At 35.2% G+C, this 20,179-nt stretch overlaps 3 protein-coding genes across 5 annotated transcripts in view; 2 read left to right on the top strand and 1 right to left on the bottom strand.

Annotated features, from left to right (window-relative positions):
- Positions 1-20,179, top strand: part of LOC123702507 (E3 ubiquitin-protein ligase arkadia-C-like) — a 55,636-nt gene that overhangs the window by 23,087 nt on the left and 12,370 nt on the right. For 2 of the 3 annotated variants that reach the window (XM_045650284.1, XM_045650286.1), the window contains exons 2-8: positions 2,150-2,271; positions 4,857-4,939; positions 5,167-5,299; positions 6,342-6,411; positions 7,333-7,498; positions 11,601-11,807; positions 13,396-13,467. In XM_045650284.1, the coding sequence (XP_045506240.1) occupies positions 2,150-2,271; positions 4,857-4,939; positions 5,167-5,299; positions 6,342-6,411; positions 7,333-7,498; positions 11,601-11,807; positions 13,396-13,467 (853 nt within the window). The remainder of the gene's footprint in view (positions 1-2,149; positions 2,272-4,856; positions 4,940-5,166; positions 5,300-6,341; positions 6,412-7,332; positions 7,499-11,600; positions 11,808-13,395; positions 13,468-20,179) is intronic. The other variant, XM_045650285.1, reaches the window with a different exon arrangement.
- On the top strand, positions 8,185-9,738 carry LOC123702518. Its single transcript, XM_045650297.1, has 6 exons — positions 8,185-8,547; positions 8,636-8,745; positions 8,843-9,080; positions 9,208-9,261; positions 9,378-9,454; positions 9,543-9,738. The coding sequence occupies exons 1-6, from the start codon at positions 8,491-8,493 to the stop codon at positions 9,736-9,738; spliced, it is 732 nt and encodes a 243-aa protein (XP_045506253.1). The 5' UTR covers positions 8,185-8,490.
- LOC123702516 (putative nuclease HARBI1) lies at positions 9,736-11,362 on the bottom strand. Its single transcript, XM_045650292.1, has 4 exons — positions 10,823-11,362; positions 10,466-10,747; positions 9,952-10,345; positions 9,736-9,864 (listed from the first exon to the last, which is right to left on the bottom strand). The coding sequence occupies exons 1-4, from the start codon at positions 11,099-11,101 to the stop codon at positions 9,752-9,754; spliced, it is 1,068 nt and encodes a 355-aa protein (XP_045506248.1). The 5' UTR covers positions 11,102-11,362; the 3' UTR covers positions 9,736-9,751.

Raw genomic sequence — 20,179 nt, 5'->3', positions numbered from 1 at the left:
AGCAATTTGTTACGAATTAAAAGTATCTTACAATGTACACGTAACTTAAAGAACGTAATCAAAACGTAAATACAAGAAAAAGAAACACAATCAAGTTGCCATGTTGCTATACGACAAAAACTACAAGCAGGTAGTCGAATCGTGAAGGGCGGACGTTTTTGTGCGTGCGCGCCGGTGACGTAAGCGCGTGACGTCACAAGATGGCCGCAGCGCTTTGTTCGCAGCGCCAGCGTGCCGTGACTGGGTGACATGGACGAGGGAGACTGTAGATACATTGTGTGATACTAGCTAAAAGCTTTTAGTATTAGCGCGGCTCTGCTCGCAATGTTGATATGAAAGCGCTCGATGTTGGAAATTTTTTGTAAGGTGTTTCTTCAGCGTATCGAAAATATTGGTAATTGACCCAGGAAATGTAGTCTGCCCTTAAAGTTATATTTTTCACTATTTCGCAAAATTTGTAGTTGTTACTCTGCTTATCTCGGTCGTAGTGTGATGCTATACGTACTCATAGTTTTGCTGTGAAAGTGGACTAGCCAACAATATTATACCTAGTTTTGTTATCGGAACTAATAGTTTCTGAGATGAGTTCATTCAAACAAAATATCTAACAAAGAGAAGCTGTAGAGAGCATTATCTACCTATACTAATACTAATATTATAAAGCTGAAGAGTTTATTTGTTTTTTTGTTGAACGCGCTAATCTCAGGAACTTTATATCATGACGCAGACCAACAGGAGCAATGCGGGTGAAACTGGCTGATGATGCTTTGGCTTTGAAGAATAGCTGTTTAAACGAACCATGTAAAAAAGAAAGAAGCGAGTTCAAAGAAATTGAAAATCTTAAAGCCTAAGCCTAGCAACAACAAATGGAATAGGGGATGAAACTCGCCCACGAATGAAATCGCTGGTTGCAGACTCTATAATACAAAACGACAAGACGATCTATCTTACAGGCATAACCTAGTAAACCTATAGATTACGACACACATGGAAGATGATGACAGATGCACACATGTATGTTGCAACATTAACATATAACATCACAAACACGCATATATACTTTAGTTACACGTGTATACGTATTTATGTGTATGTGTGTGTGCTAGTGTGCGATTAGCAAGGGACTCCAAATTATCATACACTAAATGCTATTTAAAATCTCTTTTTCAATGATTTTCTAATGTTCTAATGCAATGCATAGGATAGCATGCGACCCGATTAATGTACCGTAAAATAGAGTTGAAATCAGTCAATATGTGAGGTAAAACCTACGTGTAAAGTACATAAGTCCTTTAAAATATGCCTAAATAATAAATCTATCTAGTTTCAATTTGACCCCTATCACATACATGTTCCGATACAACTGAGGGATCCAATTAGAATGGAATTTGTCGTATTTTTGAATAGATAATAGATATCCAGTTATGTGTTGACCCCTATTACATAAACCGTTGTTGTACAACACAGAGATCTTAGTATACTGGTCCTGTCTGTATCTGTCTTCGACCACGGCATTCTCTGGTTTGAATACGTATATATATCTAGTTACTTGACCCCCATCCATATGATGTGCTATAGAACACAGAGATCTAATTATACTGGTCTGTCCTCTATTTGCCTATCTTCGACCACAGTATCTTCTATGGTTTGCCAGAAACGATAAGCGGCGTGGAGAGATAAAAATTCGAGGAAATCGTTTGACTAGATAACGGAATAGTATTGGTGTAGCGTGAACTAGCCATTGCTCGTGGTTTTGTTCGATGGTCGAGTAAAATGTTAGGATAGATGAAATTGTTCTGAATTTAGAATAATAATTAAGAAATATGTTACTTTTTTCGTAAATGAGAGAAATCATACTAAAATATAATACTTACAATTTTTAAGATTTTTACCGTCTCAAAATTATTCAATATCTGCTGTGGAGAAATATCCACTAGAAATTTGTAATTGTGACTGGATGTCTCATTTTGCTGTTGCACGTACGTGTTAGAAAATATTATAGTAAAACAAAATTGGAAGTCTGACATAGGTATATCTAAGTCTTTATGAATTGGATCAAGTTGACATTGATCTAACTCAATACACGAAGATCCAACACACAGCAGAAGTTCTAAATATATTTTCTAATATGTCTTTCTAATTGTTGCAGCGATGGCAGCAGCGCCGGCAGTCCAAAGGAGGCATGCGTCGCGCAGTCTCCGCCGCCGGCGCCGGCGAAACGGCAACAGCACCATCACCACGGCCACCACGATCAGCGGCGGTTGAGCGTCGGTAAGTGTCAGAGGATATTGTTCTCTTTGATGTCATCATCATTATCAGCATATGTTCCCACTGATGGGCCACACACGGACCTCCTATGAGGCTACAGGCCATTATCCGCCGGCGTGTTATTTAAAAAAAAGATGCCATGTTGATTTATGAAGAATTACAAATTACACCTGAAATTCAAATCTTCTCTTTTATTATATTAGTTTAACAGAGTATAACTGGGAGCATTCATTAATTCGCTTTTATAAAATTCCGTCGAAAAATCCAAACGAAGACAATGGAAAATGATTTGTCGAGCTAATTTTCACGCTCAAAACTGTCGGCCAGACGAGAAGCGAATTTGAATACTGCATATTAAACAATCGCTTTGTATATGGTGATTTCTCTTTTCTTTCATTCAGATTTTTCGGTTGGAATTTCGGGCGCTTTGTGAAATGTGCAGATTTTGTGTTTTTGGACAGTTTTAAGCAAGTTAGCTGGGTTTTTTTCTATGACTTTTTAACCTGATGTTCTGACAGGACACTTATTACATAACTGTATGAAAGATGCTCTTGAACGTACTTCAGATGAACATAGAACCAAAAAGCCCTCGAATCAAACCACGATGAACACAGAAAAAAATTATCTCGGTCTCATACCGAGTTTGAGTGTAAAAAATATAAATATTATGGGGAATAATAATAATTTTTATTTATTAATAAATTTAATATTTATTTTTTTATTTTTAGTATTTGTTGTTATAGCGGAACGGAAATACATCATTTGTGAAAATTTCAGCTTTCTAGCTATCACGGTTTATGAGACAGATAGACAACGAAGTCTTAGTAATAGGGTACCGTTTTGCCCTTTCGGTACGGAACCCTTAAACGAATCAGTGATTCAGATATTAGGCAAATACCACACGCGAGTTACTTGTATTTATAGTCGAGCCAATTTAATAGGCAACATTTGACGTCTATCAATTTTATCTTCGAAGAGAGGTAACCTGCTTAAAAACATCGATTAAAGTGATACGGATTTGAAACATTTGTCAATCGAATTTATTAATTTATGATGATTTTTATTCACAAGTAATCAATGCATTCGATTCTAGATGTCAGATTTCGATTTTTAGAGTAACGTCTCTGCTATTTAAAAAGAAAAAAGGTTTATTGACACAAAATTGTAGCGACGTCAGTTCTTCAATTCAGAAATTGTTTATTATGTTTAGTATGGTTTATCAGTAGAATGAAATCTTAAAATTACTTGTATCGGTCATTATTATTATAAATATGTAATCATAATTGAAAAAAGTTAAGCAAATGTGCAGTTCTAACAAAACGAAATATCATGTTATTCTATGTCGTCGTTACTAGGTTACGTTGTTGAATTTTGTTGAACTGTCAAATGTTGCCTATTAAAATGGCTCTACTATAAGTACATATTACATTACAGTATAATCACGAATTGTATTAGGGTTAAAACACAATAACCAATTGCATATAGCAATATTAAACTACTATCGCATATGCCCCATGCCCCACAAAGCGGGCCACGTTCCAGGCAATATCCAGCTGTCTTTGTAAAACTAGACCGAACATTATACGATGTTATCATTTAACCTACATTGAGTGACTTACGTAAAACTTTATAGGCGAAAGTGCATCGAGCATGCCGTCTCGCTCGCACGTGCCTGTTAGAGCAGTGTGTGAGGGAAATAGAATAGGGGCCACTTTAGAATGTGATGTGGGTTTTGTAAGCGAAATTGGGCTTTTCGATTGGTTTGCCGCGCTTTTTTTGAGTCAAAGTTGAAGGAAATTCTCGTACTGAAGTTGGCAAAGTTATGAAATATTAAATAAGATATCAAATAAATAAAACATTTCTAACTAACTTCTAAAAAGGCGGTTTCTCGATGCGACCGAAAAGAAAAGATAAGAATATACCCTATTTTCTTATTCGATAAAATGTGAATGTTCTTTAGCAGTATTATAATTCCACCAACCTTTACATACATTCCTCTATTTCCGATTTTCTATACGGAGTGCGTTGCCTGGAAGAGATAAATTTTAATGGTACAGCCGCACTGCGCTATTATTAAACTGTGAAGTCGTCGTGGTATTACTATAATCTATGTTAAATACTAATATTATAAGTGTTCGTTTCTTTGATAGCTCAACTATTGGTTTGAATTAAAAAAAAAAAAAAAAATCAGCTTCTTATTATCTAGGTACGCCATCGAGGTGTGAGCTAAAGCTGCTATAAGCAATCCTAACTAATATTATAAATGCGAAAGTAATGTCTGCCCGTCTCTTCTTTACGCCTCATTCTCTGAACCGATTATGATACTTTTGGATCAGGAAGGGACATATAATTGTTTTTATCCCGGAAATCCTACGGGAACGGGAACTATGCGGGTATATGCGGGCGAAGTCGCGGGCGGAAAGCTACTCGAAGCAATATATCCAACATCCATCTAGATTCTAGATAGTTTCCTAATTCCTACTGTACTTCTGTTTGGTTAATTTGATAATAATAATTTTCATACGTCGACCTAAGCATGTAAAATTTTATTAAAATGTCACCAAGAATTTATTTGTCTTATGTTACAGAGGTACGAGTCAGCCCTGGCGCGGCCGGCACGTCGACGGACTCATCACACATGCATCACCCGCCTCATCATCATCACAATATGGTGAGTAATGTAGAAGGAATCTGTAGAGATAGCTGGTCCTCGTAGCAGCATCTAGCAAGTGGTCCACCTGATGTTAAGTGGTCATAACTGCCTATAAACACTAGTAAAACTAGTGGTTGTGTTTGCTTGCTTTGCCGCCATTTTATGGACAGATAAGCTCTTAATAAATACGTATTAAAATACACCTTACTAATATTTATCTAACAATACCCTACAACTGTTTCCAGGACACAAATCCCTTAGAAGGTCCAGTCGAGTCAATAGTCTCCGGGGCGGGATCTTCAGACGGCGAACTGTCGAGCAAAGCGGGCGACAGTCCGAGCAGGAAGCGACGTAGGATATGCAGGCACTTGTCCTCCGGTGAGTGTGTGTATGAGTGTATCTTGTGTGTGTGTTCATTTCAAGTTCAGAACGCGTCATGAATTTTATTCATTGCTACAAAATGTTTGATTGAATAACCGTGAGCGCTTTCATAAGAGCCCACACAAATTACGGGATGGATAACTTTTACTGTAACCACTACGCCTTGTGATCTAATTTTTCCTTCAACAATAAAAATAATAATCACATATGCCTGTCGCCATATGTGCGTGTGTGTGAGAGAGAGGGAGTCGAGCGATTTGTTGGTTGTATGATTGGGTTGACTTGATGTCAATGATAGAGAGGCGTTTTTCCCCGGTTTTTGTAATGTCCGGGGCGGGTTCGTTGGACAAACGAGCTGTCGAACAAGTCGGGTGACAGTCCGAGCAGTAAGCGGTTTCGACAGAACAAAAATAATACTGCATTATTGTTGTTTCGTGGCTATTGTTATTATTGAGTCACACAGCACAAATACAAAATTGAGAACCTACTTCAAGAAACCCACATCAAGATCGTTTTTTCAAAGTTTCACATTGAATGTTGTCTCTGTATAATATGTATGTTCATCTATTCGAGCATACCTTCGAAACTACCGATACCAATCTGACAAATTAAAAATCATTGGAAGCGTCAAAATTGTGTGCTAGCTATGAACGAAAACTACATTTATAATAGCGCCATCTAGCGGTCATTCCATTACTTTTTGAACTATGTAAATCGTTTATTTATACGTACTATATGCTTAAAAACAAATCAGAAATTATTTATACGTCCCCTTGTGAGGTATGTCTATTTCTATGATTGATTTTCTTTATAAGTAGTTGATTTTTGATCACTGATTATCCTCCAATATTTTTGGAATCTACAACTTGCACAAATAGTGCTTAAAAACTGTGTTCTACAAAATGTAGATTTCTTTGCGATATTCTCTTTTCCAGTCGAACCCAGAACTTTGTTAGTTTTTTGTAACCACTGTACAAGTGCAAAAATGTGTTACTATTATGATTGTGATGTTTTTTTATGTGAAGTTACAATTTTTCAGGTGAAAGCAACGTTTCAGTTGCGACGCCGGCCGTCGAGCGACGGACGCCGAGACACCATTATCAACCTAGGTAAATATATGGACATTTTGTATCTAAGGGTAGCGTAGTTTTAAAAATTGTAACGTCTAAATTGGTATTGTGATGTGGTTCTGTAACGATAGGTAGTAAATTAAAGAATCAGCCATTTTCTAAAAATTGTTACTTGACGAGGCTACGTAGTTGTGTTGAACATTAATTTAGAATTTAGTCGTCTTAGGGCCGATTTTTCAATCCTTAGTTAAAACTTATTCATTGAATAACTTATTAAACAACCATTTTAAAAATGTGTTACTTGCCCACTTTTTGACAGTTTTTAGGTGATAATGTATATTATTGTATAATACTTTATTGGACGGATATACACGGAGACGGATAGACAGATAATACTTTATTGATTTAACCAAAGATTGAAAAATCAGCCCTTAATAAATATAAAATAAATTAGATTGACTGCTGATAAAAATCTTTTTACTTTCTGTACGGGGTTGTAGGGCCCGTACAGAGATCGTAGGTCGCTGGTTCAGATCCGCCTCGAAGGACCACGTAGCGCCCGTACATATTGAATAAAAGAATCAAGTACAATGATGCCTTTATTGCCTTAATTCTATACGGTTAATGTTGATGGTCATGAGTACGCGCGATTGCTATGGTGATCGAATGCGAACTAATGAAATATGTACTAAAATGTCGCGTGTCCGCGTAAAATGCAGTCAGCGCGCAACGTGATGTACGACCGTACACTTTTCTTATGGTGAAAGAATTCTAACTAAAGTGAAATCGTTCCCAGTTAATGTTTCTTTTGGGAGAGGCTTTAAAAAACCCCTCTATATTTGTTTTTATCATACGAAATATGAACCCATTCTGTACCTACTGTTATTTTTCCTATCCTACCGTACATCTTTGATTGCGCAAAAAAGACCCCTTCTCTAATAACTCTATACCTCCCTACAGGCGGCGAGTACGCTACATGAGCGGTGGCAACGGTGCCGTGTGTCCCCAACACCGCATACTGGAACATGCGCCCCATGCGCACCCGCACCAACACCCTCATGCGCATGCGCACGCACACCAGCATCCGCATGCGCACGCTGCGCCGCTGCTGCTGGATATTAACCAGGTTTTAAATTCTGATACAATATTTCTTAGACATCTTCACTCGACCAAAGTCGGTAAAAGAATGACTCGCAACTGCAGACGACCGTTATTTATAGGACGATCAAAACAACTATTCGAGTGGTGTGACTGTGAGTCAGCGCAGGTGTGGTTTTGATCGTTATTTTCAATATGACATGTAATATTATTATTATTTGGTAATTAAATGATTATAAATACTTTTATCCATTTAATTATTATTAAAATCATTACTTAAGTTCATCAATTGATTTACTTTTAAAATATAATTTTATCGTTAAATTAAACGCGCTAACATACATATACAAACGCGCTGTAGGAAGCGAGAAGGAGGGGGGGAGGGGTGTCTAGATAGAAGAGACGAGACCCCTACACACATGCGCACATGATGAGGGGGAGCGAGCACATGAGACACACGTGTAACAAACACAATTAGTCACACATTATACAGAGTTATAGTTTATTTATTATAATACGCGCCATACACTAGAACGTGTCGCCTCACCAGTTGAGGTGGAGGCACAGTGCCCAGTGCGCACATCTGATCATATTATAACACTACAAAGAAGCTATAAATACATACTTAGACAAATAATATTATGTTTATAAACCTACAGCCTTACTTATAAAAACTGACTGATCTGTTGCTTAAACACCTCTCAGCTAAATAACTCTCAACTCCATAAACAATGATTAAAATATTCATACTTATAAACCTGTCTCAGCAGTCTCTCAACTAAGTAACGTCAATATATTTTTTTCTAGTAACATTATCGTAATAAAACCCGCTATTCACGTAAGACTTGACTAAAAATGTACTTTTTGACAAATATGAATGGTAGACTTCATTTTGTATGACGTTTAACTGACAGGAAATTGAAAACTTTCAAATTTCAAACATTTGTCGTTATCACAGATTTGAGATTATTGTTATAGGTATTCAAATTCAGTTTTAATTAAAATCACAGAGCAATTAAAATGAGTTCAATGATTAATAAACGTTCTCGTTCGACGAATTGGAGTGAGGAGGATAAGGTACGTAATGTACACACGAAATTTAATAGAATGTACTTATTTCCTTACATGTTTTAATGCTTATTAATAAATATATATTGCTCTTTAGAAAGTGCTTCGAAAATTAGTGCTCGAGCGAGCACATATATTAGAGAATAAGGATACGTCGACTAACACAAATACAGCAAAAAAACTTGCATGGGAAGATGTTTTGTCTTGGTTGGTGTTGGTTATTTTAGTTTTGCTTATTCTAACAGTTTCTTGTATTTAATAAATTGTAACCTGTAATAAAATTATTATTGTATTTATATTTCAGTTATAATATCATTTCACTCCATAAAAGGGACTTAAGCCAAATACAAAATCAGTGGAGAAATATGAAGAATCGGGCTAAGGCTTCGGAACACAATTTTAGAAAGGCAAGAAACATGACAGGCGGGGGGCCTCCACCACCAAGTCCTCCGCCTGAAGATCAAGAACTAATAGCAGCTCTGCCTAATGAGTTTGTGGTTGACAACAATCCTTTCGATAGTGATACAACACATGACCAACAGGTTTAATTTTTTACATTTTCTACTGCTCTTATTCCTTAATTTGGAATATCCAATAAGGGATAATAGCGCTATGCATATATATTTTTTTATTGTGAGATTGAAGTAATTATATTTTATATATTTATAGGAAGTTACTAAGGAGGCTGGTGATGATTCATTAGAAAGCACTGCACATGCAAAGGTAATCATATTATATAATAATTTGTATAATATTTTTATCAGTTATGTTATAAAAAATATCAGTAGGTATTATAAATAAAATTTATATTATTTTAATATAATTATTTTAATTTTTAGCCTGATTTGCCAAACTCCACTGAATTGCCACGAATAACAAAACCTACACATCATTTCAAAGCTAAACCAAAAAAAACGTAAGTATGTAATGTTGAAAATAGAATTCATGAAATTTCCTGTTCAGCTGTGATTTAATAATGTTTAATGTTTATGTTATTTTTACAGTGGGAAATCAAATTCCAATTACGAGCATCAATTATTCCTCCTTGCAAAAAAAAGCAGGGAGGAATTAATGAAGCAGCAACAAGAGTTGCATTTACTAAGAATGGAACAAGAGAGGGAGCTTCACGAGAAGAGGCTCCAAATACTTGTATTAGAGGAGGAATATTTAAAAAAAAAAATAATAAATTTAGAAAAATAATAAAATATGGTTTTTATTGATTAAAATAAGTTTCAATATAAATGGCCCTGTTTATATTTTCGTCTTCATGTTGTATGTTGTCAGGGACAGTTGGTTCAATTAATAATTGATTTTCAAGGCCTGGATCTAGAAAAATACAAAATAAAGCTTAAAATATGTTTATTTTTTATGTATTGGCATTATTAAATATACTTTGTTTACATGCACAAATACCTTGATTTAAAATAGACTCATTAAAGAGTATTGCTAAATTGTGCAAAACTGCACAAGCAACAATAGTGGTCTTGATCACTTGCAGAGACCCTCGCATTGGTTCGTTGAGAATGCGGAATCTTTGCTTCCACACCCCAAAGCACCGCTCTACAGTATTCCTCGTTCGTACGTGACTCAGATTGTACCTTTCTTCTGCCTGTGTCCTTGGTCTTAATATCGGTGTTAGAAGATGGGAAGTACAAGGATACCCGCTATCTCCAATCAGCTTCCCATGAAATTCATTTTGCTCAAACCTCCGCTTTATTGAGCTTTCTCTATATATGCGGGAATCATGTGTACTTCCTCTCCAGTGACACACAATATCACAGATTTTAAGGTCAGAGTCACATACTACCTGTAATTATTGTCAATATTATTATAAATTAGAAACACATAATAACACACATAACAATGAAAATTAATTACTTTAAATACACTATGATCAAACTAAAATGTTATTGTACAATGTTCATACTTGAGTGTTAATGGAGTAATGTCCCTTCCTATTAACATAGTACTGTCCAGCCTCTCCACTCACTTTGCGTATCTTAATATGAGTGCAATCTATTGCACCAATGATACGCTTCATCCCGCATATGACCTCAAATTTTCTAATTGCTTTGGCTTCCTCGGTTGAGTTCGACGGCATATTAATATAACGCGAACTTTTTGAAGCTAACGCAATAGCAACATTTCGGGACAAACGGGAAAGTGTCTGTTGACTCATTCCGTGAATGTCAGCACAATCTTCTTGGATCTGTAATGTAATAGATCGTTATACAGGCTTTTCTATTGTGTATATCCAAAACTAGAGCACAAAAGTCACATCTACCTCATGCCGGCCCCAATATCGGATAACTGCCATCACTTGCAGTTCCACTGGAATACCGCCCCCTCGAGTGTCCACGCGAAGGTCATCCCGGACCAAATTAATGATTTGTTGCATGTTATGCTTTCCAAATCTATATCTTGACCGGAATTCCTCTTCGTCGAGGTCCAGAGGATTCACCCTCTGTTTATAATGTTTTCTTTGTCGCCTACGAATACTAAAATAACTAATCTCCTGCACATCATTGGTAAAATCGTCGATCAAGGTATCATTCATATCCATTTTATTGAAAAAATAATAAAAAACACTAATAAAACTATAATCTTTGCAACTATTGACAACAGCTGTTTGACAATAATATCCGCCATGATGTCTCTCAAATAGATTTAAAACACGGTCGGACGTTGATTAAATTTTGACATTATTGAACAGTTGCTAAAACACTTCTCAACGCTGAATTGGGTTTATAAGTGAAAAAAACGTTGATCAACAGCTAAGAGGGGCTCTCAAATTTAAGAGACGTTTATAAGTAAGGCTGCTAGTCATTTTATTTGTTAACTACCTTACCGCCCGCGGCTTCGCCCGCTTTGTCTAAAACTCAATAAATTATATACTAAAACCTTCGTCTTGAATCACTCTATCTATTAAATAAACCGCATCAAAATCCGCTGCGTAGTTTTAAAGATTTAAGCATACATATGGACATAGGGACAGAGAAAGCGACTTTGTTTTATACTATATAGTGATCATAGCATTTGAATTTTTAAAACTGAATCCGCAGATGTCACTCCGTGGCGCGAGATTAAATGCACTCGGCGGTGGTGTAGGCTGGCCCCCGCACCACCACACACACCCTCATGCGCAGCATCCTCATGCACATGCGCAGCATCATGCGCAGCACCCGCATGCGCATGCGCAACACCCACATGCGCATGCGCACCCGCACGCGCACCACCATGCGCACACGCACAGGGACCAGCGGACGCAGGTATGTGGCGGGGGGCAACTGGGGGGTTGGGGCGGATTGTGACGGGTTTAAAACGCGTTTTAAAGGATTTAAATTAGATTTTAGAACTGTTGAGATAGGATTTGGAAATTTTTTATGAATTGTCAAGTCATGTTATATTTTTTTTTATAAATTGTTAATATTTGATGTGAAATTTAAAATGTAGGTTGGTATAGCGATAAGGTTAGGTTTTAATGGAGATTAAACGTGTTTTAAATCCGTCCTGATCAAAACGTGTAAATTGTTTAGACTCGACTGGCGTTTACAATATAAGTGTCATGATATTGGAAACGCGGTTATAAAATCCGTTGAATTTTTTTTTTTTTTTTTCAAAATGTATTCGCGTAATATTGGATAATTATTGTTTTGAAATATTCTTACTTTATAAATAGAAATATATTATTAAAAAGTTTTTTTCAACAGACAAAAAAGGCAAATTTGATAGGACCTTCCATCTCTTTCTAGCGTTTCTCAATACAGTGAGATGCAATGATACTAAAATTCTAAAATATAAAGTATTTTTGTGAATAAAATATACACAAAGCAAGATTACACATAACATTGGTTTCCTTTTTTTATTTTTCCAATAAATAAAAATATTATATATATGTGCTTATAATAATAAAATTTATGTGGCGGTTTTTACCAAGTTTTCTACGTCATTTGTTTTTTTTTTCATAAAAGAATTGCTCAGCAACGTTATTTGATTATATTATTTTTAACATCCATTCCAAAACACCAAAATTACAATTTAATTTTGAATTTCATAACATTGTTAACACATACAATTATTATTATAACTATAATATTGTGTTACTCATATTGTTATTTAGTTTTAAGAAATGAAATATTTATCGCAAAGCTATATTTTTATGTAATTTTTTTTTATGAATATGTCCCAAAGTTTTATCAATCTGGGCATAGCATGTAATGGTATTTCTTAAGATTATTGTATAACGAATAAATAAGGTGTGTAGGTCTCGTTATTTGGTACGTTTTATAGTTTTAAGTTAGCGGAAAGTGGTACGACTTAGAATTTAAAGGAAGTTAAGTTGTTTTTGGTGCTGATTTTAATAACTACAAAATTGATAACTGTGGGCATCCATAAAACGTAAAATTTATTTTATTTTTTCTTCTAACTTTCACTACATGCATAATAAATCACCACCAAAATCGTCAATGGTAAATTTATATAGAAACATCCAAAGGATGGACTCAGCGTAAGACAGCGTGCTCATTTTTTCACACAATGTTGTCCCAGTACATCGTCGCGCCGTCCAAAATCTTAAAATGAAAAATCACGCAATTTTGTCCCAGGATATTGTCGCCCTGTACACAAATTTCAAAATCTTTCATCTATGTAGCTAACGTTAGTCTATAGCTTTTGATATGTTTAACGCTCAGTCCATCCCGACGAACGAAATTCCCGAAATACGCCTCGGTTTTTTCCCTTTACACGAATGAAAATTCTAAATCGTACCACTTTGTGACGTCACAACACAATGCAAAACGAACCGGGTAATAAAAACCGGGGGCTAAATCATAAAACCGGGGCGCCCGCTGAACGCAGGTGGCGAGCATCGCCGGTGGCGAGATGTGGCCCGCCGTGCTGCCGGCGCTGCCGCATCCGCTGCGCTATCAGGTACAGTCGCGGGGTGAAAATAGACCCCCAAAGTCATAGTGGGGGTGAGAAAAGACCCCAAAAAGTCAAACTTGCTTCATAGTTTGGGTGGGAATAGACCCCACTTAACAACTTCAAAGTTGGACCCTACTAAGATCTCACTTCAAAGTGGGGGTGGGAAAAGACCCCCACATTGAAAAGTGGAGGGTGGATGCCCTCGCTAATCCCTTATCGATCTCCCCATTGATCCGTTTGTGTTTGCGTGCTCGGTGTCCCTTTTTTGCTATGGTGTTTGAACTTGAATCATTTACGACATCAAGTATAATTACTATTGATTTTATCAATTTTACTATACTGTTCTGTCAAATTCAATTTTTTATTTATTCAACTTGACTTATTTTTTGACTTAAATATTTTCTACTGGTCCAGAAATCATTCGTTGCAAAGAATAACGGATAACTGTCGGTTGAAATATCTGCTAATCATTATTTGGCTATAGCTAAAAAAAATTGCTTTTATTAAAATATCAATTAATGTTTTCTGCAAAATCAATATTTACTATTAAAAACCAAATATTTTTGAGTACCTACGTATCGTAATTAAACTACGCAATAATTGATGAACAATAAATTTCAACAATTTGGGACACAGACCGAGCACGTGAACGCACAAGCTTATTTAACTTAAGGGTGCCTGTCCAAAGCATGTTTCCATTCATACGATTCGGAGTGGTATGTCGGCTAAGGGTGGTTCTTGTAACGGCGCGTGCATGTCTCCATACATTGGTTTGAAATCTCTTGTTACCTTTCAGCTTTTGTAGTAAACGCTTTTGAAGCTATCAATTTAGTACTGGACATCTATGATGTTTATACTTCATTGATTTTAGATTCTATATGAAAAGTAATTAAAATTTAAAATTTTAACAGAGTTGTAGTTTTGATTTTAAAAGTAATTAAAATAAATTGTAACAGAGTTGTAGAGAGATTTTAGATCAATGCACTGAATCCATATACTGCACCGCTATAATGTCGTCTAGATACGTAAGCGAGTGATGCAGCGGCTTGGTTCTGGCGTTCCAGTCTCGTTTTAGAGCATCTGCAATTTGTAACTAGTCTCTGCGTTGTTCAACCTGTACAATAATAGTTTTTGTTTCTTATTAATTTGTACTTCGCTTGGTGGGATGTGATTTGATGATACTCTTTCCTTCGATCCATTAGACAGCACTTTGTCGTGAGTCTGTTTTGTAGTTGCAATATGTTCTTCAACTGTTTCTAATAACGCTTAAGCTTTAATAACGAATTCATATATTTTACAGTCCATTCGATGTTTTTACAATGCTTGTTTATTATGACACGTACTATTATTTTTTATATGTATTTATAAGGTTTGTACTCACTATATTCACGTCAGGGTTGGTTGTTTTGTGATTTGATACCACATCCGTTCCCGTTCTAGCTTCAGGTTTATGGTGCATTTGTAACGCTTAATCCATCCTTCAGGATCGCCTGCTCTAGGTTAGAAAATATCGCTGACCAATGCTGTTTTGTGTTTAAATCATTGAATGTGTTGAGTTATCATTTTGTTCCAAATCTGCCATTATTTATATATTTTGTTCCATATTTGTTTTAATTTCTTATATTACCTATGAAAATCGGCGCAATGTTGCTACTATACATGTACTTTTATATGCTTTGAACTTTGTAGCTATTCTCTTCGTCTGTAGAAATATTTACACCATTTTTTACATATCGGAATTAAACTAACGAACCTACAAAGTGCATAGCATGAACGGTTGACTAAAACAGCAGTTAGCAACCCATCACATGAGCTTTGTTCATGGTTTGTTTGGTATAGAGTATGTTATTGAGGCTCGACGTTTACAGGACTACTCTCAACCATATTTACACCAGAGTTTTTCCGTAATGTTTTGCCGCCTTGATAGAGATCCGCTAACTGAACACACCATTTTGTACTCTATAGATAGTTAATGTTTCGATCTAGCTGAGTCACGTCTACACACGTCTCCAGCACCGAATGATATGCATGCCCAGATTATTTGATACGTTTGTAACCAGCGGCAAGGGTACTAAGATACATGTTGCTTGTAAAATGTAAGCTTGCGACGTCCGTCGCCGTAGATGATATAAGGAACGGCGTATGATCATAAGTAGACGCGTCGGATTTCACAGCTTGGTAGGAAGTGTACGATATAGCTAAAGTATTGACGTCGCACGAATCTTGTATAAATTTACAGAAAATAACAATTCAAAATAGCTAGAATAACTCTTAGAGCTAGCGCGCAAGAGCAACTTTTGTCTCCGCAACTATTTTGTCTCTCCCATCAACTCTATGGGCTAGTAAGAAAGTGCGAGAGAGAGACAAAATAGTTGCGGAGACAAAAGTAGCTCGTGCGCGCTAGCTCTTAATTGTATCAGATTTTGTTTGTCATTTCTGTCAAGTTGTGAATTTCGATGGTCGTCCTTTGTAATAAATCTATTTGAACTAGATGCCGCTTGACTGATAATTTCTAATTGTAAATATAGCTAACTTTGATAACTAAGTGACTAATTAGATTTATTAATTTAAATATAATTTTCATAGACGTTACTAACATTTATTTAAAAATTGGAGGTCTTTGTATTGTAATTTTTAAGTCCATTTCGTTTACATGATTGAGATGGGTGTGGGGATACGAAATATTTGTTATATGTTTTGTATCTATCTCACTGTCTAGCTTGTCCCCTATCCACTTTATACTTTGTAGCTTATGCCTTTGAATCGATAATATTATTAACGAATGTTCAAAGCCTCACGATACACGGGCTTGTTTTATCATAGATGTCTTTTAGTGACCTAGAATTTTCTACTTCTTCCCCCTTTAACGGTGCAAGATAGATACATGACACTTTTTAATTTTATAGAACTTTCTTGTTTGTCCAGTGAGCTATCACATTCGCTATGATTAAGCACCAATTGTTATGATAGATAATTAAAGCTTGGCTCATGTGCCTTTGGCCTGCTTGAAAACGATATTATTTCGCAAAATTGTGGTCAAATATCGAAAACTAAGTAGTTTAATATCAACTAGCTGTTGCCCGCGACTTCGTCCGCGATTAGGTCGTTTTTCGTCATTCGTTGTTTAAAAAAAATACGTGACACTTTATTTTAAAATTTTCTTAATTATTGTCTCTTATAAAATTTAACTACATTAAAATTGAACACTCTGATAAGAAAATCTTAAAATCTGAAGAAAACATGAATGTGGTTTAAATTCTACATTACTTAGTATCAAATAATAATCTAAATTAAATGTAGATTAACAGTTTGAGCACACCATTATAGAATATGTACCTAAGTATTAAATTACGTTAGTTTACATAGTAACTTTACTAAAAACACGATGACTATCTTTCGCGCTCGATACCACAAACTAAGCATGTTTGTGGTACGTGGCCCGCGTCACTTGACCCCCATCTGGATCCATGATGATGATTCCATCCTGAAGATGATTCAGAAGATGATTCTGAAGATGATTCTGAAGATGATTCATAAGATGATTCTGAAGATGATCCAGGATGATTCCATCCTGAAGATGATTTCTTTTGCCTGGAAGAAATCACCGTCGCGGTCGCCTAACAAATATAATGTGTTTTCTTATAAAACCGTTACATAATTTATTTTATCTACTTAAATAATGAAAATGATATATTTATAAAATATAAAACATATTATGTAAAATGATTAAAAATAAATAAATGAAGCAACTACGATTCAAAGAAAATATCTTTTTCAGTGTGAAAATGCTCTAAGCAATCCTGGATGATGAACTGTATATCATGTACCTACTCTGATCCCAGTACGGTCGGTACGTCGATAGCCATAACGATAAATATTATAATCAGATAACCGCAAAGTCAAAATAAAAACATTACTTGTAAAGTTGTGAGTGCAAAATTTACGTTTCATTTGGCAATAACATTTTTTTCGGTACTAAAACGTAGTAGTTTGATATGTGGTTGGCTGCCCCTCCTTCCTGAAAAATATCCTCCAAAATTTCCCGAGATACTTCCAATGATTGAACCATTGGACGTTGGACATTAACTTCAGTCAAAAATTGACGAAGCGGATGATTACTAATTTCCACTTAATCCTCGCTGCTACTGTCTTTATCATCAAATCATCAATTTTCAAGTGGTGTAGTAAAAATATCAGCAGAAATCGTCTTCCAAAGGCGATATAATTTTATTAGCATTGAATAAAAAAATCAAAAGTTAACTGTAAATCTATAAAAAAAGCTACTTACAAATAAAAAATTATCAAAAACTTCTGTTCCCAATGCACCTCAAAATAATAAAAGAATCATTCATTTCATTTCATTTCAATAAATACCTGTAAGTAACAACTTACCTTTTGTGGGAACGCATGATGGTGAAAATTCACAAAACACGAAGATTGCATTTGATATTTTTGGTTTTATGGCATTCAATCGCTTTATAAATATCACTACATAGTATAAAAAAGTCGCTTTCTGTGTCCCTATGTCCCTATGTCCCTTTGTATGCTTAAATCTTTAAAACTTCGCAACAGATTTTGATGCGGTTTTTTTTAATAGATAGACTGATTCAAGAGGAAGGTTTTAGTACATAATTTATTAGGTTTTAGACAAAGCGGACGAAGCCGCGGGCGGTAAGCTAGTAAATTTATAAAACACGAAGATTTTAAAAATTGTAACTAATGAATACAACAATATATTATTATACTCTTTGGAACACAATCATTAGATTAACTGTAGATAATGGTGTCTATTTTTACTTAAAATAATAAACATATAAGTACTTACTACACTTTAAAAAAAATGTAGTTTATTATTTACACGAAATATATCTTATAGGGAACGGAAGTTAGGGGTTAAAGAGTTAAATAAATAAATAACATAATTATATTCAAATTATTAATTTTTAACATTGTGTTCAGTAGTGTTAACATGTAAATTGATTTGATTTTTACGAAATCTCATAGATGGCGCTGTTACAAAATTAACATTATACAACTTACATTCTTTAAGCTATGTTTCTCTTCCCAAGTTACTCAAATGGCATAATTTTTATAGTGTCAATCTAGATATTGTCAAACAACATTTATATATGCGTCATTTGATTATTAATTTCCAATAGTTAACGTGTAAATTGATTTGATTTTTATAACATTTAATAGATGGCGCTGTTTCTAATTTGTCTTTTATACTACTAAATTCATTAAACTGTTTCTCTGCCCAAATTACGTAAATGACATAGTTTTTATTTTGTAAAGCTAGATAATAGCATGGCTTACTCGAAACCAACATTTAAACATGAGTCTTTAGATTGTACGCTGCCGTAATACACGGAATACGTAAGAAAAATAAAGGTTCACAGCTCCTCCCCCGTAGATGATAGCTTGATAATATGTAGCCTATAGCCTCACCCGACCTGTTAGTAATATTCATGCAAAATTTGAAGTCAATCTATGCAGTACTTTTCGAGATTAGCTCGGACAAACATACAGACAAACAGACAAACAGACAAAAATTCTAAAAACTATGTTTTTGGCTTCTATATCGATTATAGATCACGGCCCAGGTATTCTTTTAAAAAAATATTCAATGTACAGTTTTGACTTTCCTACGATTTTATTATATGTATCAATAATATCGTTTTCACTTATGGTCCCCACTGTCGAGATTATAAAATGTTTCCAAAGATGAAGTGAAGCATTTTATAATGTCATTGTGTGCGTTAAAGTGTTGAAATGTGTTTAACAGCTGTTAGGCACAGTGTGACGTAGCAAGGTGGCGGTAGGCTGCATAGAATGTGTGCAACAAATTATACTTATGTTAATGTAACAATTTGTTATACATAGATTCAAGCACATACCTCATCATATTTAAAACTCTTGACACACGTCATCAGCAATCACATGTGTAGGTTTTTATTTATTTAAACACGAATGACAATATACCTGTGCTATTTCCCGTATCAATTGGCATGCAATATGAGTTTTATTATTAGGGTGATATTGTACGAAAACTCGGTTGAATGATGACTCGTTCATTCAGTATTTTTCATTAAATGAACGAGTCATATATACGACCTTGTTTTTCGTAATGTATTTCCCGATTTGATATCTTTTAAGGCAGCATCAAATTTAAATCTGACTGTCCACAGAATATGCTATTTTAATAACACTTAAATTTAACTGCGAACTCCCAAATATTTTCTGAATGTAACTAAAATATATATTTATTTATATGTATTCGTACACGTGAAGGCATGGTAACTCCCTTGTTCATTTATCCCCTATGAATGTGACATTTAAATCGTTGTAACGTGGCGAATTAAGAATAACTTATTGTAATCAGTCCACGTTACTTTAAATTTATCATCTTTCAACCTTTTTACGAGTGAGAGCACCAGATTTTTTTTGATACAACCCCTTTCCTCTTAGACCGTGTGTGTTTTATTAAGAAATGTTTTATTGTCCGCACGCGAACGAACTTTACAATGGCTCACGATTTTGCTAGCTTCGTTATGTGTAGAGTGTTTACGAGGAATATTTGGCTGGTCGCTTTTTAGACTTGGCTGTTTTTTTATATAAATGCTCTCAATGTGAATAATAATAACATTAAATTGTCGAGTGTTTGAGGGGCGGTCATTAACACGGGTAATTTAGATGAGTGCAGTAAGCTAGGGTTGTT

The sequence above is a fragment of the Colias croceus genome, chromosome 23 (assembly GCF_905220415.1).
Source record: "Colias croceus chromosome 23, ilColCroc2.1".
In the NCBI taxonomy this organism is placed as follows: domain Eukaryota; kingdom Metazoa; phylum Arthropoda; class Insecta; order Lepidoptera; family Pieridae; genus Colias; species Colias croceus.
The sequence above is the reverse complement of the archived record's forward strand: the minus strand, read 5'-3'. Positions and strand labels throughout refer to the sequence as shown.